The sequence below is a fragment of the Lissotriton vulgaris genome, chromosome 11 (assembly GCF_964263255.1).
Source record: "Lissotriton vulgaris chromosome 11, aLisVul1.2, whole genome shotgun sequence".
NCBI lineage: Eukaryota > Metazoa > Chordata > Amphibia > Caudata > Salamandridae > Lissotriton > Lissotriton vulgaris.
The window spans coordinates 408,409,580-408,429,524 of record NC_141699.1 but is presented as its reverse complement, the minus strand read 5'-3'; the positions used below and the strand labels follow the sequence as shown (position 1 = coordinate 408,429,524).

General features: G+C 43.2%; 1 protein-coding gene across 1 annotated transcript in view; it reads left to right on the top strand.

The window, feature by feature from the left end:
• Window positions 1–19,945, top strand: part of LOC147679893 (all-trans-retinol 13,14-reductase-like) — a 221,280-nt gene that overhangs the window by 173,836 nt on the left and 27,499 nt on the right. Inside the window, exon 10 of the mRNA XM_086943456.1 lies at window positions 16,042–16,201. Coding sequence (XP_086799582.1) covers window positions 16,042–16,201 — 160 coding nt within the window. The remainder of the gene's footprint in view (window positions 1–16,041; window positions 16,202–19,945) is intronic.

The following is a 19,945-nucleotide window of genomic DNA, read 5'->3' as shown; positions in this document are numbered from 1 at the left end:
TTGTTTGTGCCTCAGAGCCCGTCCTCTCCGCCCGACCCCGCCTCCCTGCTGACCCTCCCTCGCCCCTCCCCCGCCAACCATTTATGACAGGTGCTTTTGCGCGCAGCATTCACGCGCAGCGGCGCGTCCCATTCGCGCCGAAGGTGCGCCAAAGGTAAGCCCGTCTACGCCCGTCCGCGCCAAGCCCGCGCCCAGCGCCAGACCCCCTGTCCCCTGCCCCACCCACCCCACCCGCATCACATACGACGCCCCCACCCTCATAGCCCTAAACCCCGGCCTTCTCCCCAACTGCGCCCAAGCCGCTCCTGGACACACTCATGGACCCTTCACATGCAACTCCTGCAAGTTTGACGGCACCAAGACCAACTCCCCATCCACTAACACCAAACAGAGATCCGACACCAACCACCTAAAATGCATCCTGCTCAACACCCGCTCGGTCCACAGACACGCCATCGACCTTTGGAATCTACTAGACACCATCTCTCCGGACGTCGCCTTCCTAACAGAAACATGGATGATCGCCTCCTCAGCCCCAGACATCACCATTGCCATCCCGGAAGGCTACAAGATCATCCGTAAGGACCGCACCAAGCAAACAGGAGGAGGCATCGCCATCATCCATAAGAACTCCATCCGCATCTCAACCAGCTCAGACGTCAACCTCGCTAGCGCAGAACACCTTCACTTCCAGATCCACACCGACCCCAAGACCACACTCAGAGGCACCCTCCTCTACCGACCTCCAGGACCCCGTGCACAATTCAGTGAAGACATCACTGACTTTATCACCCCACACGCCCTCCCCTCCGAGGACTACATTCTATTGGGAGACCTCAACTTCCACCTGGAAAAGAGCAACGACAGCAACGCCACCACCCTTCTGGACAATCTTGCCAACCTCGGACTCAAACAACTTGCTAATACCCCCACTCACTACGCAGGTCACACACTCGACCCCATCTTCACCTCCAGCAAACATATCTCCTTTAGTCACACCACAGTTCTCCATTGGACGGACCACAGCTGCGTTCACTTTGTCTACAAAAAGACCACAACCCACAACCATCCTCAACCTACTCTGCAAAGAAACTGGAACAAAATCACCATCGACCAAATCTCCTCATCGCTTCTTCGAAACCCCCCTGCCCACTCCTCGAACCCCAACCAAGCAGCCATTAACCTCACTCAATGGCTAACCAACAGCGCCGACAACCTAGCACCTCTGAAAAAACGTCAAATCAAACTAGGCAGCAAAAACGCCCCCTGGTTCAACGATGATCTTAAGAAATCCAAGAAACTCTGTCGCTCCCTTGAGAAGGCCTGGAAAAAAGACCCAAACACGAGCACCAGGGACGCCTTCAAAAACGCACCCGCATACACCACCAACTAATCCGGACTGCCAAGAAAGCCGCATTCAAAGACCGACTAGACAACAACGCCCACAACAGCAAGGAATTATTCAACATCGTCAAAGAGTTTACCAACCCTACTGCCAACTCCAACGACATCACTCCCTCTCAAACCCTTTACGACTCCCTAGCTTCGTTCTTCCACGACAAAATCGCAGACATCCACAACAGCTTCGACAACCAACCCGGAGACCAACCCACCCAACCCTCTGCCGTACCTTCACCCCCCTTGAACATCCTTAATGACTGGAACCCAATCTCCACTGAGGACACCATCCGCCTGATGAACTCCATCCACTCAGGATCCCCAACAGACCCATGCCCTCACCACATCTTCAACAAAGCAGACTCCATCATAGCACCACACCTCCGAGACGTCATCAACTGCTCCCTCAACTCCGCCACCTTCCCGGAAAGCTGGAAACACGCCGAACTCAGCGCCCTTCTGAAAAAACCCACAGCTGACCCCACTGAACTCAAAAACTACCGCCCCATCTCGCTCCTTCCATTCCCGGCCAAAGTCATCGAGAAAGCTGTCAACAACCAACTCGCCGCCTTCCTTGAAACCAACAAATCCCTCGACTCCTCACAGTCCGGCTTCCGAGCAAAACACAGCACTGAGACCGCACTCATCGCAGCAACAGACGACATTCGAACTCTACTGGACAATGGAGACACAGTCGCCCTCATCCTCCTTGACCTCTCCGCAGCCTTCGACACAGTCTGCCATAGCACCCTGTTACAACACCTCAGAAACATCGGAATCCAAGGAAAAGTTCTGGAATGGATCACCTCGTTCCTCACCAGAAGAACTCAGAGAGTCCGCCTGCCACCATTCAAGTCAGAGGCTACTGAAGTCATTTGCGGCGTACCACAAGGATCTTCACTCAGCCCCACCCTCTTCAACGTATACATGAGCCCCCTCACGACCATCGCACGCCAACACAACCTCAACATCATCTCCTACGCTGATGACACTCAACTGATCCTCTCACTCACAAATGACCCGAACACCGCCAAAACCAACCTACATGAAGGAATGAAAGAAGTAGCCGAGTGGATGAAGCACAGTCGTCTGAAACTGAACTCAGAGAAAACAGAAGTCCTTATCTTAGGTACCTCCCCCTCAGCCTAGGATGACTCCTGGTGGCCAGAGGCCCTTGGAAAAGCGCCCATCCCGACGGACCACGCACGGAACCTGGGCGTCATCCTAGACTCCTCACTCTCGATGAACAGACAAGTCAACGCCGTTTCATCATCTTGCATCAACATTCTTCGCATGCTCAAAAAAACATTTCGCTGGATCCCCACCGAAACTAGAAAAACGGTCACCCACGCACTGGTCACGAGCCGCCTGGACTACGGTAACACCCTATACGCCGGTACCACCGCAAAACTTCAGAAAAAACTCCAACGCATCCAGAACGCATCAGCCAGACTCATACTAGACATCCAGCGTAAAGACCACATCTCTAGCCACCTGAAAAACCTCCACTGGCTCCCCGTCAATAAGAGGATAACATTCCGCCTCCTAACCCACGCACACAAAGCACTTTACGAACTTGGACCCGAAAGCCTCAACACACGACTTTCCTTCTACACCCCCTCCCGCCAGCTACGCTCCTCCAACCAAGCCCTGGCTGTTGTACCTCGCATCAACAAAACCACCATGGGAGGACGATCCTTCTCCTACCTGGCAGCCAAAACCTGGAATTCACTTCCCACTCACCTTCGCCTCACTCAGAACCACCTAGCATTCAGAAAGCAACTTAAAACTTGGATATTCGACAAGTAATTCCCCACCCTTCCTCAAGCGCCTTGAGACCCTCTGGGTATGTAGCGCGCTATATAAATTATTTGACTTGACTTGACTTGACTTGACTATGTGTGCCATGGGACTCTCCCAATAATTCTCACATTCTCACCGTTGTCAGAGGGTGAAACACATAGTGTTCAGTACTCCTGTATGCCTACATCTGATGTTAAATTCTTAGCACCTGTACTCTTCTGTTTGGGACAATGACTTGTACAAGACCCTCCCGAACCCTCCCGAACCGTGCATATGTAATGGACCACCAGTCACCGGGTGGCTGTGGTAACATACACTCTAAATTTAACACTGGGACTCAACTATTTTCCGAACAAATACAATCATTTACTTTTATGACCTAGCTATGCTCTGAGAGTAAAGTGTAATTAGTAACTTGGTTATCCAGTAGGAGGGCAATAGCACCCGGGTTCTGAGACATCAGTGCTAAACGACGGCACCGTGGCTGCTACTCAGGAACCACAGTTTTGGAAATGCCTATGAGTAGTTCTGTTAATCGAAGAAAAGGATAATTTGCTAAGCTGCCATGGTCAAATCTCACTCATATTGGTGCTATCTGAAAACATTTACCGAATTAGAATTTGAGTACTTACCAATAAAGACCACTGGATATGGATTTGGAAAATAAGAACTTATTTAAGTATGTAATTAATGCATATAACGTTATATACAGCTTAATTTGTCAAGTGGTTAGCCCTTCTGTAATAATGCATTGGGCAGGGTGACTGGTATGCCTTCTCATGCTAAAAAATGTGTCCTTTATAAAATTCAATAAATACAATATCTTTAAGATCCCCATTTTTGTACTTACTATAATAAAAAATAGATATTAAAAAATGGTACATCCACTCTTGTTTACTCAGTACTGCATTTACCCTCTAGACCGATATTTTTTTAAATCCATTAACCCTCTTATACTCAACTTTTGTTGACAGGCTATTCCATGCATTTCCTACTCTTGAAGTACATCTATTTATTCATGGGCAAATATCTGAATGACGCAATGTTTCATATAAAAAAAATTCCACTAATAGAAAATTTGGATCCAAGATAACTTTTATAGACCCTTTTCTCACCTCGTGCCAATCAGGTTGGTTTTGCACCCTAAGAATTTTGAATTTGAAATAATAGCCCACCCAAATATCTCCACCGCCAACAGTTTTTCACCCCTAACAAGCCTTGAGGATGTTGAATGACTATCTGTCCACCATACATAGCAGAAGAAGGCTCAAGCGCGGCTCGTAGCAACCCAGTAGATTATGTATGTGCTGGGTCTTCCCCCAAAGCTTGGTACATCATAGGGATACGCACCCATCTTATATGTTCTAACATTGCTGGTCTAAGTGCTAATTGGGGAGATTTGAGCTAGTGTAACTATATCTAAACATTTTATACATAATGCTACCTGATCTCTGGCATCAAGGTGATATTATCTGAGAAACCTTTGTCATACCTACTGTTCGTTCAGCTGGGGACAGAGCATGGAGTGGGCTCCCCTTAATTGTTAGAATCTCAAAACATTTTAAGGTTTTTCCTGATACATGAAGTCATCCTGGTATTCAGCTGCAATGGATAGTGTTATTGAATAGATACAAAAATTCTTCTTAATTTTTATAAGCCTGTTTTGAAGTTGGGTTGTGAAATTTTTTATCTATTTGAAGTTATGAAAATTTTATCAGCCAGGCCCAAACACATCGCAAGTTAATTTCATGTGATTGTTGGAGGGTACTTTAATACGCAAATAGACCATAACGTAACATATGATACCTTCTGGTCCCCAGACATTACTCCACCCAGGTGAAAGGCAAATCGGGCCAGCTTTTGTTGCGTAATTTAATGCGGCTTGATCTTTGCAACCTGACAGAAATTGCGCTGGGCCACAGGCACAAACAACAACCTTTTTTGGAAGGGGGCAAGGAACCATTATATACTATAATTTTATTTCTAAGGGTATCAAAGCTCATGTGGAGAAGGGGGCACAGCAGAAATTGGGATCAGTGATCATAACCCGAACAAATGAATCATATGCTTCCTGGTAGGCCCTCTATCAGAGGCCTGCAGAGGTATGTCTGATCTGATTTCCAAGATGATGGTCCTAGGCTAAGGTGGCAGGCGTTGAATGCCAATACCCTGCTGATTACAATAGTCAAGGCTAGCCTTAGTCTGGTTCAACGTTTAAGGACCTGTTTGTCCCGTGATTGATATGCTGGCGGCCTTCAAAAATGTTAATTACGCCATTACATTTTTATTATTGGTCCTAAAAGAAACAATAAATCCGAGAAGGCTGGCTGGTTTGATGGGGAATGCAGGATGGCTAATCAATGTTTAAATGTAAACCTAGGGATAGTGCTGCCATAGGCCCAGCAAGGCACGAGCATAAATTAGCCATTAAAATACAGAAAGCAAATCCTCAAGGAGGAAATATGGTAAAATCTGATTAAAACTTGTAAAGAGAGATACTAAGGTTTTTGGGGATATTGTGAATGAGAGGACGACTGTGGGTGTTATGACTAATGGACTGGGCACCCACATTTACGCAGATAGTTGGACTAATTATTTTAAACATATATATTACTTTCAGCATGATCAGTGCAAGCCTCAGGAAGTAAATCCACCCACATTCCCCATCAATACAAGTTTTACTGTCAAGAAGGTGTCCCTAGCTATCTCCTCCAGCCCCTCTAAAAGGGCACAGGGACCTGATGGGGCCCCAATGAATTTATACAAGGAAAACATCACTTTGTGGAACCCCATCTTCACCAGTGTTCTGAACCCTGCAGCTTTTCACAGGATTCTGACTTCCTGGCAGCTCGCTGTTACAGTTCCCATATTTAAGAAAAGCAACAGGCACGATACCCGTTGCCACCGGCCAATATCGCTGTTGGATTCTGTGGTGAAAGTTGGTGGCCAAATCATCCTATCTAGATTAGAGTCTTGGGTTCAGCAGTCTGGTGCCATCAATAGGGTGCAATGTAGATTAAGAGAAGGCTTAGGGACTCAAGAACACTGCCTCAATTTGCGCTTACTGATTGGAAAGTATGCAGTAGTAAAAAAGGGTTCTCTTTCTTGCATTTCTGGATCTAAGTAGTGCTTTTGATGGTGAAAGTTGATCTAAATTGAGGCACATATTACCTGAGATGGGCTTGCCCCAGATTTTGATCGATGTATTGTGTGCATTACATTGTGTGGGTATCGCTTAAGTCTTGGGTATAGTATCGAGGGAGAATGCATCAATACTTTTGGGCTGTCTTGGGGCGTCAGACACGGTTGGGTTTTGGTACCGATCTTGTTTCTTTTATACGTAAACAGTCTGACATCCTCTTTATCAGCTATGGGGATAAACTTCCCAAAGGAAAATGTGACCCCCTAATCCAGCACTGCATTGTGCAAATGATGTAGTACTATGTTCCGGCACGCCCAATGTTTTACAGGGGCTAATTAAGAAGTTTGACCTTTTTATGGACAACTTAGAATTTGAAACCAATATATGTAAAACTCACTATATGGTGTGTGGTCAATAACGTAAAGGCCAGACCTAAAGCCATCTAATTACAAGGGTGACTGACTTTCCCTAACGCGGAGTGATCTATGACTCTAAAAGTAGTTTTTTTTTTACTCTGCATTTCAAATCATTGCCTTTATTTTACAAGTGCACTTTGAGACACATCAAACAGAGACCAAAGTTGGTGGCAAAGTTGTTTTACCACTTTTAGAATGTATAAATTGAAATGTATTACTGTTCTCATTTATGGGGCAGGGATATGGGGCTTTTGGGAATACACCCGGTTCCAATATGAGTCATATCGATTTGCAGGCCATTACTGGGAGTAGGCCCGGGTAGCCCACATTTCCTACACGAGGAACTGGGCCTGCCCCATGTGGCGGACCTGGTGGGGCCTGTCCCACGTTTCCTTTGGACCTCGATATGGGGCAATGAGAAAGCCTTGCCCAACAGGGAAGATATTAGTGATTGTCTTGCTTGTGGCATTGGGATTAGAATCCCGTGTCTGAGCAAGTCAAGAAGACAGTGAAAGCCCTAGGCAGACCTGAAATGTTTGCATCAAAAAATCTCCATCATTCTCTCTCGTGTCCACCCCCAATCTTTGGTACACTTCTTCTTTTTCTGCAAATTTTTCAGACGGCCAGGTATAATACCTTGCGCCTGTTCTATAAAGTTATGGACTTCTCCATTGTAGACCTGCTTTTTATTTCCTCAGAATGTTGCCTGACCCATACGTGTTTTACACTTTTGGAGTTTTTTTTAATTACTCTGCTCAACAGAAAATGAGTGGACATTCAATGATGCTTCCTGATGTGTTTGTGCATTTAATTTTTTTCTCTTGCAATTTCCCGTCAAACACGTGATTTTATTGGTGGACATTTTTAACCTTTGAAAGCTGCTGCTTGATCTAATGGTTTGTAGTTGATGTATTTTTAATCAGCTCAAATCAAAACAACAAATCTTTATTCGATTTCTCTCTTAGACAATAATAAAAGCACATAAAATCACAATACATTACACAATGGAAATAAAATGTATTGTATGTAAAATGAATTCATATTATTCCACCACCTAATTCCACTGAAACATGAATTAATTGTTGTCATACTTTCCATGATGGGTCAGATATTCATATTTTAACCTCACCAGAGCTTCGAACGTTCAGCGCCCAGTGCTGAACGTTCGAAGAACGAATGCTGGCCCGACGGCCAACGGTCATGCGCAGCACTGGGGAGGTAGTGCTCGTGACGACCGTTGGCCGACGGCAGTAGTTAAGGGGTTAATGGTTTTCTTGCATTTGAGTACACTTTTTAGAAACATTGATAATCTTCACACTACATGTTCATTTTCCAAAAGCAGTAATAATATAAAAGCAGGGCGACATTGTCTAAGACCCAGTGACTTTAAAATTGGTATAATCCATATATTCCTTTGCTCGTTATAGAAACTTGCAGAATAAAACAATATGAAGCGTCGATTGTTCCGAGTGATCGTCACAGGGACACAGGTGCATAGCTCTTGACCAGTCATTCATTTTTAGGAAATTTAATAATCTATGTAGAATCCCTAATCTGAATCTGGTCAGTAAAAATCTGTCCTGACCACCAGGATCTATATTTAAATAAAGTTAAATGCTAAAAGTTGTTAAAATCAATTGATTTGACAATACAGTTGGTTTTGTTATTTCTATTTCTGTTGATAGCCTTAGTGATTCAAGAAAAGTTAGGCCCTCTTTTATAAATCTTTTCTTGTGATGGTAGTCTTAGTACTGGGTTTAGTGGAAAACTGAGGATGACCCAAATCGCACATGAAGTCCCAGACATACCTTAGCCATGGGATAGTTAAAACCCTTTTCAATTTAAAACTATCATTTAAAATATCCTGGTTAAGCGTGGTTATTGTTGAGGACCAGATCCTATGCCATGAAAGGATGAGCTCCAGTTTTATAAGATCCATGATATATGGCACACCCAATTCAGAATTGCACACATATGAAGATGTGCTATTTGGAACTGTAGTGAGGTTATGGGATTAACTGCAGACATTGCTAAATTAGCATTAGTTAGTATATGCTTGGCAGCCATTTTGCCGCTTTTGCACGCGTTACTACATGACTTCATTTTCGTGGATAGACTGCTGGTGCATTTTCGCAGGAGATCTGTCTGCCTTTCAAACATTTAGCTGTACACTGTGCTCCTCATCTGCACAGCGTGTTCAAGGTCGAAAAACAATGTATGCTGTTGATTCACTTTGGTCAGTCCCATGCCCATAGACACAACATAGAACACAGCTGCACTACTGAAAGTCAGGAGCTTTTAATAAGGCATTACATGCATGAAAAGGCACTTGGAGAGATGTATTCCAACGAAGAAGAGCTGTGCTTGTCCCAAGATGTAATACCTTGCATCTAAACTTGGAGGTAGGGGTCCCCATGACAAAGCCTAGAGGTTTTCTATAATTATAATAAACTAGCTTATATAGCAAGGGGAGGGTGGTAAGGCGCTGTAGTCCTGTTTCCACTATTATTATAATATGATTTCCCCTTTTATGTTTTATGGAATTGTAACCATGCTGATTATATTGTTCTTATGCCTTTTGCTGCTAGTATTGGCTCGTGTACTGCATTATAGAGCACGTTAGTTAAAATAAACATTTTAACCTATATTTTGTCTCTGTTTACTCGCGTTGTGGACAAGTATGAGTGCTTGTTGTGATTCCTGAGAGGTATGGAGTGACATCTTCTAGGATGTCTAATCATTGGTAGCTTCGCTGTAGTACAGAGAATGAATGAGACACTATAAGTCGGATTGGGGTTCTGGGCACCGAGGTGGCTTTTCTGGTACACCACTACACACCGAGGTCCTGGTTTCCTTCGCATGGTTCAGTGTATGTGCAGAATCCCTGCATCAGAACTGCCAATATATACCTTAAAAACATATTTCCCACCACTTGTAATGGGTGCGAATCAACATGGCCCGAGATCCCAGCGCCATACAAAGCCGTAGAGACACATTTAGCCTTATAGATCTTTAAAAGCTCCATTTGTGGCCACCTGTTCAGTTGCAATTAGCAAGTGCAGCTGTGGCCTTCATAAGTGACAATTTTCTCACTTGCACCGCCTGGGTCCAGGAGTCATTTTGTTCAAAGAGGATGCCTAGATAAGAGAATCTTTTGGAAAATTCTACCTTCTGCTTATCAATATACATATTTCTGCACTTTTGGCTACTGTTTCCACATCTCTTAATAAAGGTTGTTGCTGTATTAATCTTAAGCCCCAGCCTTTGCATATAGAGTGTAAAACTATTCATAACCCTTTGCAGTCCTACCTGAGTGCGGGACATCAAAACAGGGTCATCCGCATACAGAATAGCAGGTATTGGGTGTCCCTCTATTTGTTGGAGATCTTGACAATCGTTCTCCTGGGCTTTGCCCAGTCCATTTATATAGAGGTTAAAAAGAAAGGGGGCTAGCACGCATCCTTGACTTACCCCTCTCCTTATCTGGAAATTATTAGTGCATTCGCTATTATCACCAAACCACACTCTTGCCTTTGCATCCCTACATAATAGTCTTAAGAAGTGGATAATTGTATCTTCCACTCCTAAATCCTCAAGAATCTTCCAGAGCTTATCATGCCTTACACAGTCAAAGGCTGCAGTGAGATCTACGAATGCTAAAAACAGCCTGCCCTTTTGTGGCAGGGTATACTTCCCTATAATGATATTCAGATTTAGGCTTTGTTCTACAGTGCTTAGACCCTTGCGAAAACTGAACTGTATGTTGGAGATAACCTTGTTATCCTCGGCCCAGTCCCGTTATCCATCCAAAATAATTCAACCTACTACTTTTACCAGCGAGTCTAGTAGGGATATTGGCCTGTAACAGCCGGGATCCTGACAATCCCCCCTTTTGAAAATAGGGACTAGGATGGATTCCGACCAGCTATTTATAAAATGAGAGGAGCAACTTGCGGTGATTACCTGTGTTAACAACAGGTCCCATAGCGCCACATTAGATTTAAATATGTCTAGAGGAGCCCCGTTAGGCTCTGGAGCCTTTCCTCCCATACTTTCCATAATGGCAGTATTGACTTCTTCCAGAGTAACTTGGAGATCATTTTGGTGAGACAGAGGTACCAAAGGAGCATATCCCAGTGACAGCCAGACGTGGGAAGGTCCAGCACTTCAGAGGACCTTAATTGAAGTTCCTCCTTCGCCATACTGCGAGTACCTTGGACGCCACTGCTGGGGCTAGAAGACCCCCCCACCCCTTTCTAGGTGTTTTCCAGAAGGTATACATCGACTTGCCTCTTCTTAGCTATTTCACTTCCACACAGGACTACCATACGAGTCCAGACTGTAGGGGACGGGACCTTCTATACATATACCCACACCTTCCCCACTAGAGTAGATGAGGATCTCCCGGTCCTGATAAAATGCCAAGATCCTATGGATGATACAGGGCATAAAACATGTTGAGCACCTTCACACCACACACATCACCCTGAGCTCAAGTGGGTATAATTTCCCCTCTTCAGCCACAACTCTCTAGTTGTTTGCTTTTACTTATAGCATTGGAACCAAGCTAGTAAAAACATTTTGTGGGATTACAATAGCTATTTCTAACCCACATGCAGTGTTTCCCATCTCTACTAACTACACATATGCCCCACTACTACTTTTTAGCTTCACATTGGCAAAAAGGGAAGATGTCTGGCAAAGAGCCTCCTTGCGGGGACCATTGGGCATTGCAGCGCCGGCCCAATGAGGAGCTGCCCGATGATGAAGAATGACACCCCTCAGGGTGTGTGAGAGTGCCTGCTCCTAATTGGAGCTATTCCATATTCACTTTCTCTTTCTCTTGTGAACACCTGGCATCAACAAACAATCCCCTCCTTTCTCTCCCTCACCCACCCTTAGGAACTCCATACTCTTGCCTTTGCCTCAAATACACATTGTTAACAGATTCCTGGTTACATTTTTCCAGTGATGATCATTGTACCCCTTCCTTAAGGGCAATAGTACTGCCTTTAATAATACTCTTAGTAGATTTAGGAGATTGTAAGCATAACTAAAGAGCAGCTCTATACAAATAACGTCAAATTATCCAGGATACACGTTCTTCTCTTTTTCATGCACAGTACCCGAAAAGGGCAAGCATTGTAAACTTAGAGAATGAATCAGAAGACATGTTGCCGCCAAAGTTAGTATGCTGCTGACATAATGTGTATTGTTCTGAGTAAGTAATAACTTCGTGTAGTCTTCACTGACCGAAGTTGTGATTACAAGAAAAACACGTTGAATAATGTATATGCTGCCTAAGATAAAACTGAAAAATATCAGTTCCAACCAAAGTGTAGTGTTCTGAGTATTGTGCCTTTCAGGCACTTGTAGAAAGAATCCTGTTGTGTGAGCATTCTATGCTCTGAGTTGGAATTTGGGCATTCTGGCAGTTGATTCCAGCTTCTGCCTGATGTCGCTGTTATTCTCTTGAGCAGAATAAATCTACTTTCAAGCTTCAAGTCTGCGTACTTAAATGAGCACTTACTACATTATTTTTGGCGACGAGTTGGATTTAGCTTCCGCTTACCATCAAGTGGTGTTGAGTCAATCTTCTAGACATTTGATGGCGTTTGTCTCTCCTTTCGGTAGTTGTCAGTACTGCAGGATGCCTTTCGGCCTCGCGTCGGTGGCAGCAGTTTTTCAGAGACTAATGAGTCAAATGTTTAAAGATACTCCTGGAGTAATTGTCTTCCAGGATGAGGTTTTGATTTTTGGCGAGAACAAAGGCGATCATGACAATTCTTTGAATCAGGTTTTAGAGATTATGCAGGACAAGGGGATTGTGCTTAAGAGTGAAAAATGTGTTTTTCTAAAAGAAAAAATGGAATTTCTTGGACATGTGGTTTCGCATGATGGTGTAGAACCTCGTCCTGGGTTGGTGAAAGCCATTGTAGATGCTTGTCCTCCTGTTGATAAATCTGGATTGAAGTCATTCATTGGTCTCAGTGAATTTTACTCAAGATTTATCAAGGATTATGCATCAAGAGTTCAACCATTAACAAACATGTTAAAGAAGAATGTGCCATTTGTTTGGGATAAAAACTGTCAAGAAATTTTCCAATGGATTAAGTTACAGTTAGTAAGTGACAGAATTCTTAAGCCTTTTGATCCAAATAAGAAATGTATTGTGACTGTGGATGCTAGTGGTTTTGGTCTTGGAGCCGTCCTTACTCAAGAAAATGGCCAAGTTGATAACACCGTAGCATATGCTTCAAGAGTATTACGAGGGGCTGAAATGAATTTCTCTGTCATAGAGAAAGAGCTATTGGCTTGTTGGTGGGTGGTTAGGAAATTCAATCCTTTTCTCTGGGGAAGTCATTTTGTGATTCGAACGGATCATAGTCCTTTAGTCTCTATTTTAACAGGTGAGAAGATTAAAGAGCATACACCAAGGATTGCTAGGTTATCAACAAAATTACTTCAGTATAATTTTGACATTGTCTATTTACCTGGAATGAAGAATGTCAGGGCAGATTATCTCTCACGTTTTCCTATTACTGGCAATTGTTCTGATTTTGAAAAGGAAGATGATCAGGAGGATTGTTTTGTTGCTGTTTTGGATGTTGAGGGAATGTGTGCTATTAATGAGGTTGAGTGGAAAAGGGAGTTGATGAAAGATGAGGTACTTGTTCAAGTCATCAAATATCTGAAATCAGGTTGGCCCAAGGAAAAGAATGTGTCTGGTCAGTTTCAGACTTATGTTAAAATTGCAGATGAGCGCACTGTAGAGGATGGTATCCTTTTGAGGTGTGGTAGACTTATACCTCCAGAGAGTTTGAGGAAACGTCTAATTGATGGTGCACATGAAGGACATTTAGGGAAAACTTTCACGAAACGTAGGTTGAGGGATGTGTTTTGGTGGCCGCAAATGGATGTTTGTGTTGACACACTGGTTGATAATTGTGTTATTTGTAAATCCTCTGACAAAAGTCACAAGGTAAGGACACCCCCTTTGGAACCTATTCAATTTCCGGAGAGAGCATGGGAGAGGATTGGAGTTGATTTGGTTGGCCCATTCAATCTTTTACCTTCTTCTTCACGTTTTGCTATTGTTGCCATTGATTATTACTCAAAATGGCCGGAGATTCGTTTTATCAATGAGCCTACCTCAGCTAATGTGATTCTCTTTTTAAAAGATATTTTCCTGAGGGAAGGGTTTCCTTCTTGTGTTATGACGGACAATGGTGTACAGTTCGTTAGTTCAGAATTTGAAGTTTTTTTTCAACAAGGTGGTGTTACACACAAGAAGAGTTCTTTCTATCATCCTCAGGCTAATGGCCTTGTTGAAAGGATGAATCGGGTGCTCAATAATTGTGTGCAGTGGGCTATTGCAAGCCAGTGTGTAGTGGAGAATGCGGTGCGTTCCATGTTATGGTTTTATCGCACTACTGCGCATTCGTCGACTGGAGTGTCTCCTTTTGAACTTCTAAGAGGGAGGAAACCTTCTACGAAAATTTGTCCTGGGTGGATGTCGAAATGGGTGAAAATGGATGTTATGGATGGTATTGATGGATTTGTGAGGGACAAAGTTATTGGAGCACAAGTAAGACAGAAGGTTTATTTTGATGAAAGAAAGAAGGTTGTTCCTCAAAACATTTGTGTTGGAGATGTTCGTATCAAGAGTCCTGTTCATGTTACCAAGGGAAGAAGTAAATTCTCTGAACCTTTAATTGTTGATAAAGTTTGCGGTAATGCTGTGCGGGTCAATAACAAGAATTGGTGGAACATTTATAAAATTGTTAAAGTTAAAAATGAGAACGTTGAGTGTAGTAACTATTTAACTAATTCTAATGTCAAGAATGTGAATGGAAAATCTAATGAGGTAAACTTTGTGCCAGAACCTTGCAGGAGTTTGAGAGTTTGTAAAATTCCTGTCAGGTTCAGGTAATCTTCTTTGTTCTTTTATCTGAAGTTTTCCTTTGTAGTGTTCCTTGTTCTTTTATTTGCTACTTTTCCCTTTTCTATTCTTCCATTGTTCTTTTTCTCTTTCTTTCTTATTTTTCTCTTTTTGTTTCCCTTCCTTTTGTTTTGGAAGAAATGGGGATAATGTAGTGTTCTGAGTATTGTGCCTTTCAGGCACTTGTAGAAAGAATCCTGTTGTGTGAGCATTCTATGCTCTGAGTTGGAATGTGGGCATTCTGGCAGTTGATTCCAGCTTCTGCCTGATGTCGCTGTTATTCTCTTGAGCAGAATAAATCTACTTTCAAGCTTCAAGTCTTTGTACTTAAATGAGCACTTACTACACAAAGCTTGCAAAATTTTCTTGACAATAATAAGTGTTTCTGGGCTGGTATTGGTTTTCTGTAAGGAAACTAAATCCGGCACACATATTAATGTTACTCTTCATTTTAATTTTCAGTTTTCAAATATTGCATGGCAGTACAGAATGTGGCATTTACCTTAGTAAATATAAATAGAACAACTAAAAAAAGATTGACGACTGAGATTAGTAGTATTGTAGCAAGACTCAAAGTAACTTTCAATTTTTATTCTCTCCTTATTAAATAGTTTTTCTTTGAAATACCGTTTTACAGTAAGCCAAACTATTTCTTTCATGGTTGACTGTACAGAATCTCCACTCATTCATTCTAGAACCTGTCAGGACGTTTTGTGACTTTAGAGATTAAGACATCACTTCATCATGACAAACGCATTATCCTCAGATCTAGTGTGACATGTTCTTTATTATATTCATGGATGTTCTCGAGTCAGTTGCCACTCTCATAGTTTCTCTTGTTTGCTAGGATCTAATCTTGTTGTGCTTTAACTTAAGACAAAACTTTAATAGTGTGTGGTGCAATTCAGTGTCTGTTAATTGAAATTCAAGCAATTATTCTAGTCCAAAATTACAGGATCAGTGTTTTGAGGCAGAAAGTGGAGCACTGCTTGTGAGTTTGGTGTGGTAGAGTATTATTGACAACATCCATGTTTTTAGTGGTGACAAGTGACATAAGGAAACTAAATGACTGTAAATTGAGAGTTGTACATTGCAACAGCTTTTACAGGCGTAAGCAGGACAGCACTGCTTTTCATAGATTCTGTGTTTACCATTTATTTACATGGAATGCCAAGTTAACTAGAGGTACTTAATCCAAATTGCAAGGCTTTTATACTATTTTCTTTACAAATTGCATTATAAAAGGTGGCTTTCATAGTGAGAATGTACATGCCAGGTGCTTTGTGCCTACATTCGTTAATAATGGCTTTCTGACAAATTGCTCTCTCTGGTTGCTGCAGATTGTCTGTGTCTCCAGCGGAACCCCCCTGACCAACCAGCATTACATTGCAGCCTCACTGGGGGAATTCTACGGAGCCGACCACAGTATGGAGCGATTGAGTGCTGAAAACACTGCGAAACTTCGTCCTCGCACCCCAATAAAGAACCTCTTCTTGACAGGTAAAGAAAAACATGACATTATCTTCCCAGGGTGAGAATCAGGATGAGAATCGAAAAAGTTTATCAATACAGAATTTAATATCAATATTTAACATGAACAGTTGATTATCTTACAGTGACAAAAGCTTCTAACCACCTGTCCCCCTGGCCTGAGCAGACAAAGTGTAATGAAACTGAAATAAATGAACCCAAATGCAGAAATTAATGAAAATCTTTATTCAGCTAATTTCTTTTAGCCATAAAAGTACAAGAAAGCTTGATCCCCAGGTATTCATATTGAAATGAAACTAGATAAAAGTATGAACAGATATTAAATTAACAAGTTAAAACCCCTTTAAAATTTAACTTCATTGCATACATCCTTCCCCACCCCACATTAAAAAGGCAATGTCTTCTGTAGCTGAGAGTGGACGATAAAAACGAATCAACTAAGCAACACACCTTGAGATTACTGAGGAACTGTAAAAAGTAAAATGTAGGTTTCCCTTTAAGAGAAAGCAAATAACTTGAGAATCAGCACAAGCATGGGCAAGTAAGTTGCCTGTAAAACTTACAGATGAAGACAAAGTGAGACAGTGTTTAAGCTGAATTTTCATCACACAGACATAGTTGGATTGAGGATGTATCATATTGGTCCAAGGGGAAAGACAAGTGACACCTTATACTACCTATATGGAATCGTGTCAATAATTGTCTTATTCATAGCATGTGTTGGCCACAGATACATATACTTCGCATCCTCCTGCATTCTAGTGTTGAGCTTGGACATTTGCAAGTTGTTTGTCTTCGATTAATTCTTTCGTGTCATTGGGCTCAGATGTCTACCCCGGAGATCTGTGACTGTAGCTTTGATTTTGACCACAATGCCTTACCAGCACCCTGGTTCATCACCCTTCAACTGAAGATTTGGCAACAACCAATACCTATTGGTTTTCCCTATGCGATTTCGATCTGCCCATCTGGGCTTGGGCCAAGTTCAGCTTCAGTTTTCTTTTCTACCACTGCCATGTTCCACTCAACTCAAAGGGACGGAAAAGCGCCTTTCAGCCACGCCAAGTACAACAAGCAGGATCAGCACTCGGTCTGCAATCTCTTTTTCACCTGAGCACGATGAAGAGCCGTGTGTGGTGTGCCTGTCCTTTCGATCCAAGACAATGCTTCTGCAATGGAGGGAAACGTTGTTAGACCCACTCCACTATGCAGGTGCGCCAAGTAGATGATATGCCCAACATCTTCAGGGAGAAGTTGATGGAGCCGGAGGAAGAACTCGAGGATGCTGAGGCACAGGTTGTACCTATGGGAATCTCCTTACTGCTTGGTGGCAGCGGCAACGGCGGCTCGAATGATGATCCTGATCCATCAGAAGCGCACGTGAGCACGCCGCCGGGAGCCATACATACCCCCACTAAAACATCCAAGATGGCTCATAGAATCCCACTGCCTTCGGGTCATGGCAATATTCGAAAGCAAGCAAAGGAGTAGACTTTGTGTTCCACTGACCTACAAAGCCTTTCACAGAGGTCGAAATGCAAAAGTCATAGAAAGTTGCCGGTGTCGAAAATGCCAGTGTTGGCGCCGGGAAAGCATCACAAGGCACCAGAACCACAAATATAATCTTTGTGTTTCGGCATCAAAGGAGTTTTCGGATCCACTCATCTGCAGAAAACATAATCGGCGTCCAAAATCCTGTTGGTGCCAAAAATACCCTTGGTGTAAAATATGTCAAAAACATAATCGGAGCCCAAAGAGTGGCTTATGGAGCCAGTTCTTGAACAACTTCAAGACAGACTTGATCAAAAAAACAAAAGACTTTTGTTTATTAACCCAGACACTGGCAGGGTAGTTTCAAAACCAGCACTCGCATTAACAGACACCCTTCCTAAAAGGAAGAAGACTTTTGAGATCATGGGGCTTGATCCACCCAAAGCTCCAAAGAAGAAATTTAAAGACAGGGGCACTAGCCCCATCTTTTTCCCTATAACTCCACCGCCTTCATTCGCTTCTATACCTACATCTTCTCCTCCTCCACCTCTTCCTCCTATGTTGCTACCACCTTCAATATCACCATTTCATATACAATGCAGATTTTCCACAGTTTTAAGTTGAAGTCTTTCTATTGATTTAACAACAAACAAGATGCAGTGAGAATGAAACCCAGATCATGGGTTGGCAACCATCCCAGTGCTTCGCAAAGAATCAAATTAAAACTAAAATAAACCTACCCGCAACCCACCCACCAGCCCCTCTCCCCACCCCCCTCCCGTCTCCTCCCCCTTACAAGCTGCTTATACATGAAAGTGGAAATTGGTCTCAGCACATTGTTGCTCAATGTGGTCATGTATGGGTTGCATCTGGGTTCAGTATGGGGAGGCACAAAAGCCACAGGTATCTAGGGCAGGATAGTTAGCGAAATTCAGAACATAATAAAGTGACAATGTGTTGCCACACGTCGGCGAAAGCAGTCCCATCCCCCTGGAGCGAGAAAGAGATCCCCTCCATATCTAGCATATACCAGAGGCGATGAAGCCATCCCTGGAAGGTCGGTGTCTTATCTGTGCCCCATAAGTAAAGTAAATGCCACCCCCAGAGCTATGCCTAGTTGCTTTCCTTTACAAGTCTTGAGGGGGTAGGTAAGCCTATCAGAAACTCCTAGGACCACATATTCAGTAAAACATAAGAGTGTGATATCAAAGTGATGAACAATGTCATCTGGTACCTGTGTCCAATAGGATGTGAGATTGGGGCTCTCCCATAATAGATGTAATAATGTGCCATCTGCCTTACAACCCCTCCAGCAAATGGGAGAGCGGTTAGGGTCACTTTTATGGAGTCGGGGTGGTGTGAGGTACCAATACATCATAATCTTAGTGGCTGTCTCTATACTTGAAGTGTTGCGTGCAGAGTGTTGGGTTCTATAGTGAATATCTGTCCACTCTTTGGGGGTCAGTCTCTGCCCAAGCTCAGCCTCCCATCGTCTTTGGCCCGCTGATTTGATTACCTGTTCAGGGGGGCACAGAATGTGAGAATCTGGGAAACCGAGTTAGAGTCTCGGCAACGATGCTGAACATCCTGTGCTTCTGCGTAAATCACTTAATCTCCTGTTGCCTAATGAAAACGAATGTGTCCTCATGTAACGCAACTGGTGCTATGTAAAGCGCTCTGATACCCGATACCTTCGGGTCGAGTTTGCACTATATACAACTCTGTAAACATTTTTTTTTAAAAAGGTTAAAAAAAGTTCTGTGATAAGTCTCCTTGTGATTGTTTGGGGAGCAACCAGCACTCGTACAGAGTAAGGAGCCACTCCGCTCCAGGGCCGATCTGTAGCTGCAGGACCCAGTGTTGTATTTGCAAGTGGTGATAACGCTCAGCTTCCGCCATACTAAAACCTGATTTAAAATCCTCAAAGGATCGAAGGCCCTCCGTATCAAAAAAGTGCACTATAGACCTATGTCCCACTTTGTCCCAATCACTGAATGGCATCCAATCAAGACCTGGGGAAATGTTTGTGTTTTCAGTAATAGGAGTGAGAGGTGAAGGAAAGGTTCTCAAATTATTGCGTATGGCTGTGGCATCCCAGGCTTTTAATGTAGCTCGTGCCACCGGGTAGCCATATAGCCCAGGGGGCCTAAAGGTCTTGCAAAGGAAGGGAACCTTCCAAAGATATTTTCCCACCAATGCACACTCCATGAAGAGCCAATTCTACTCGGACTCTGGTTGGGCCCATTCTAATAGAATTTGCGA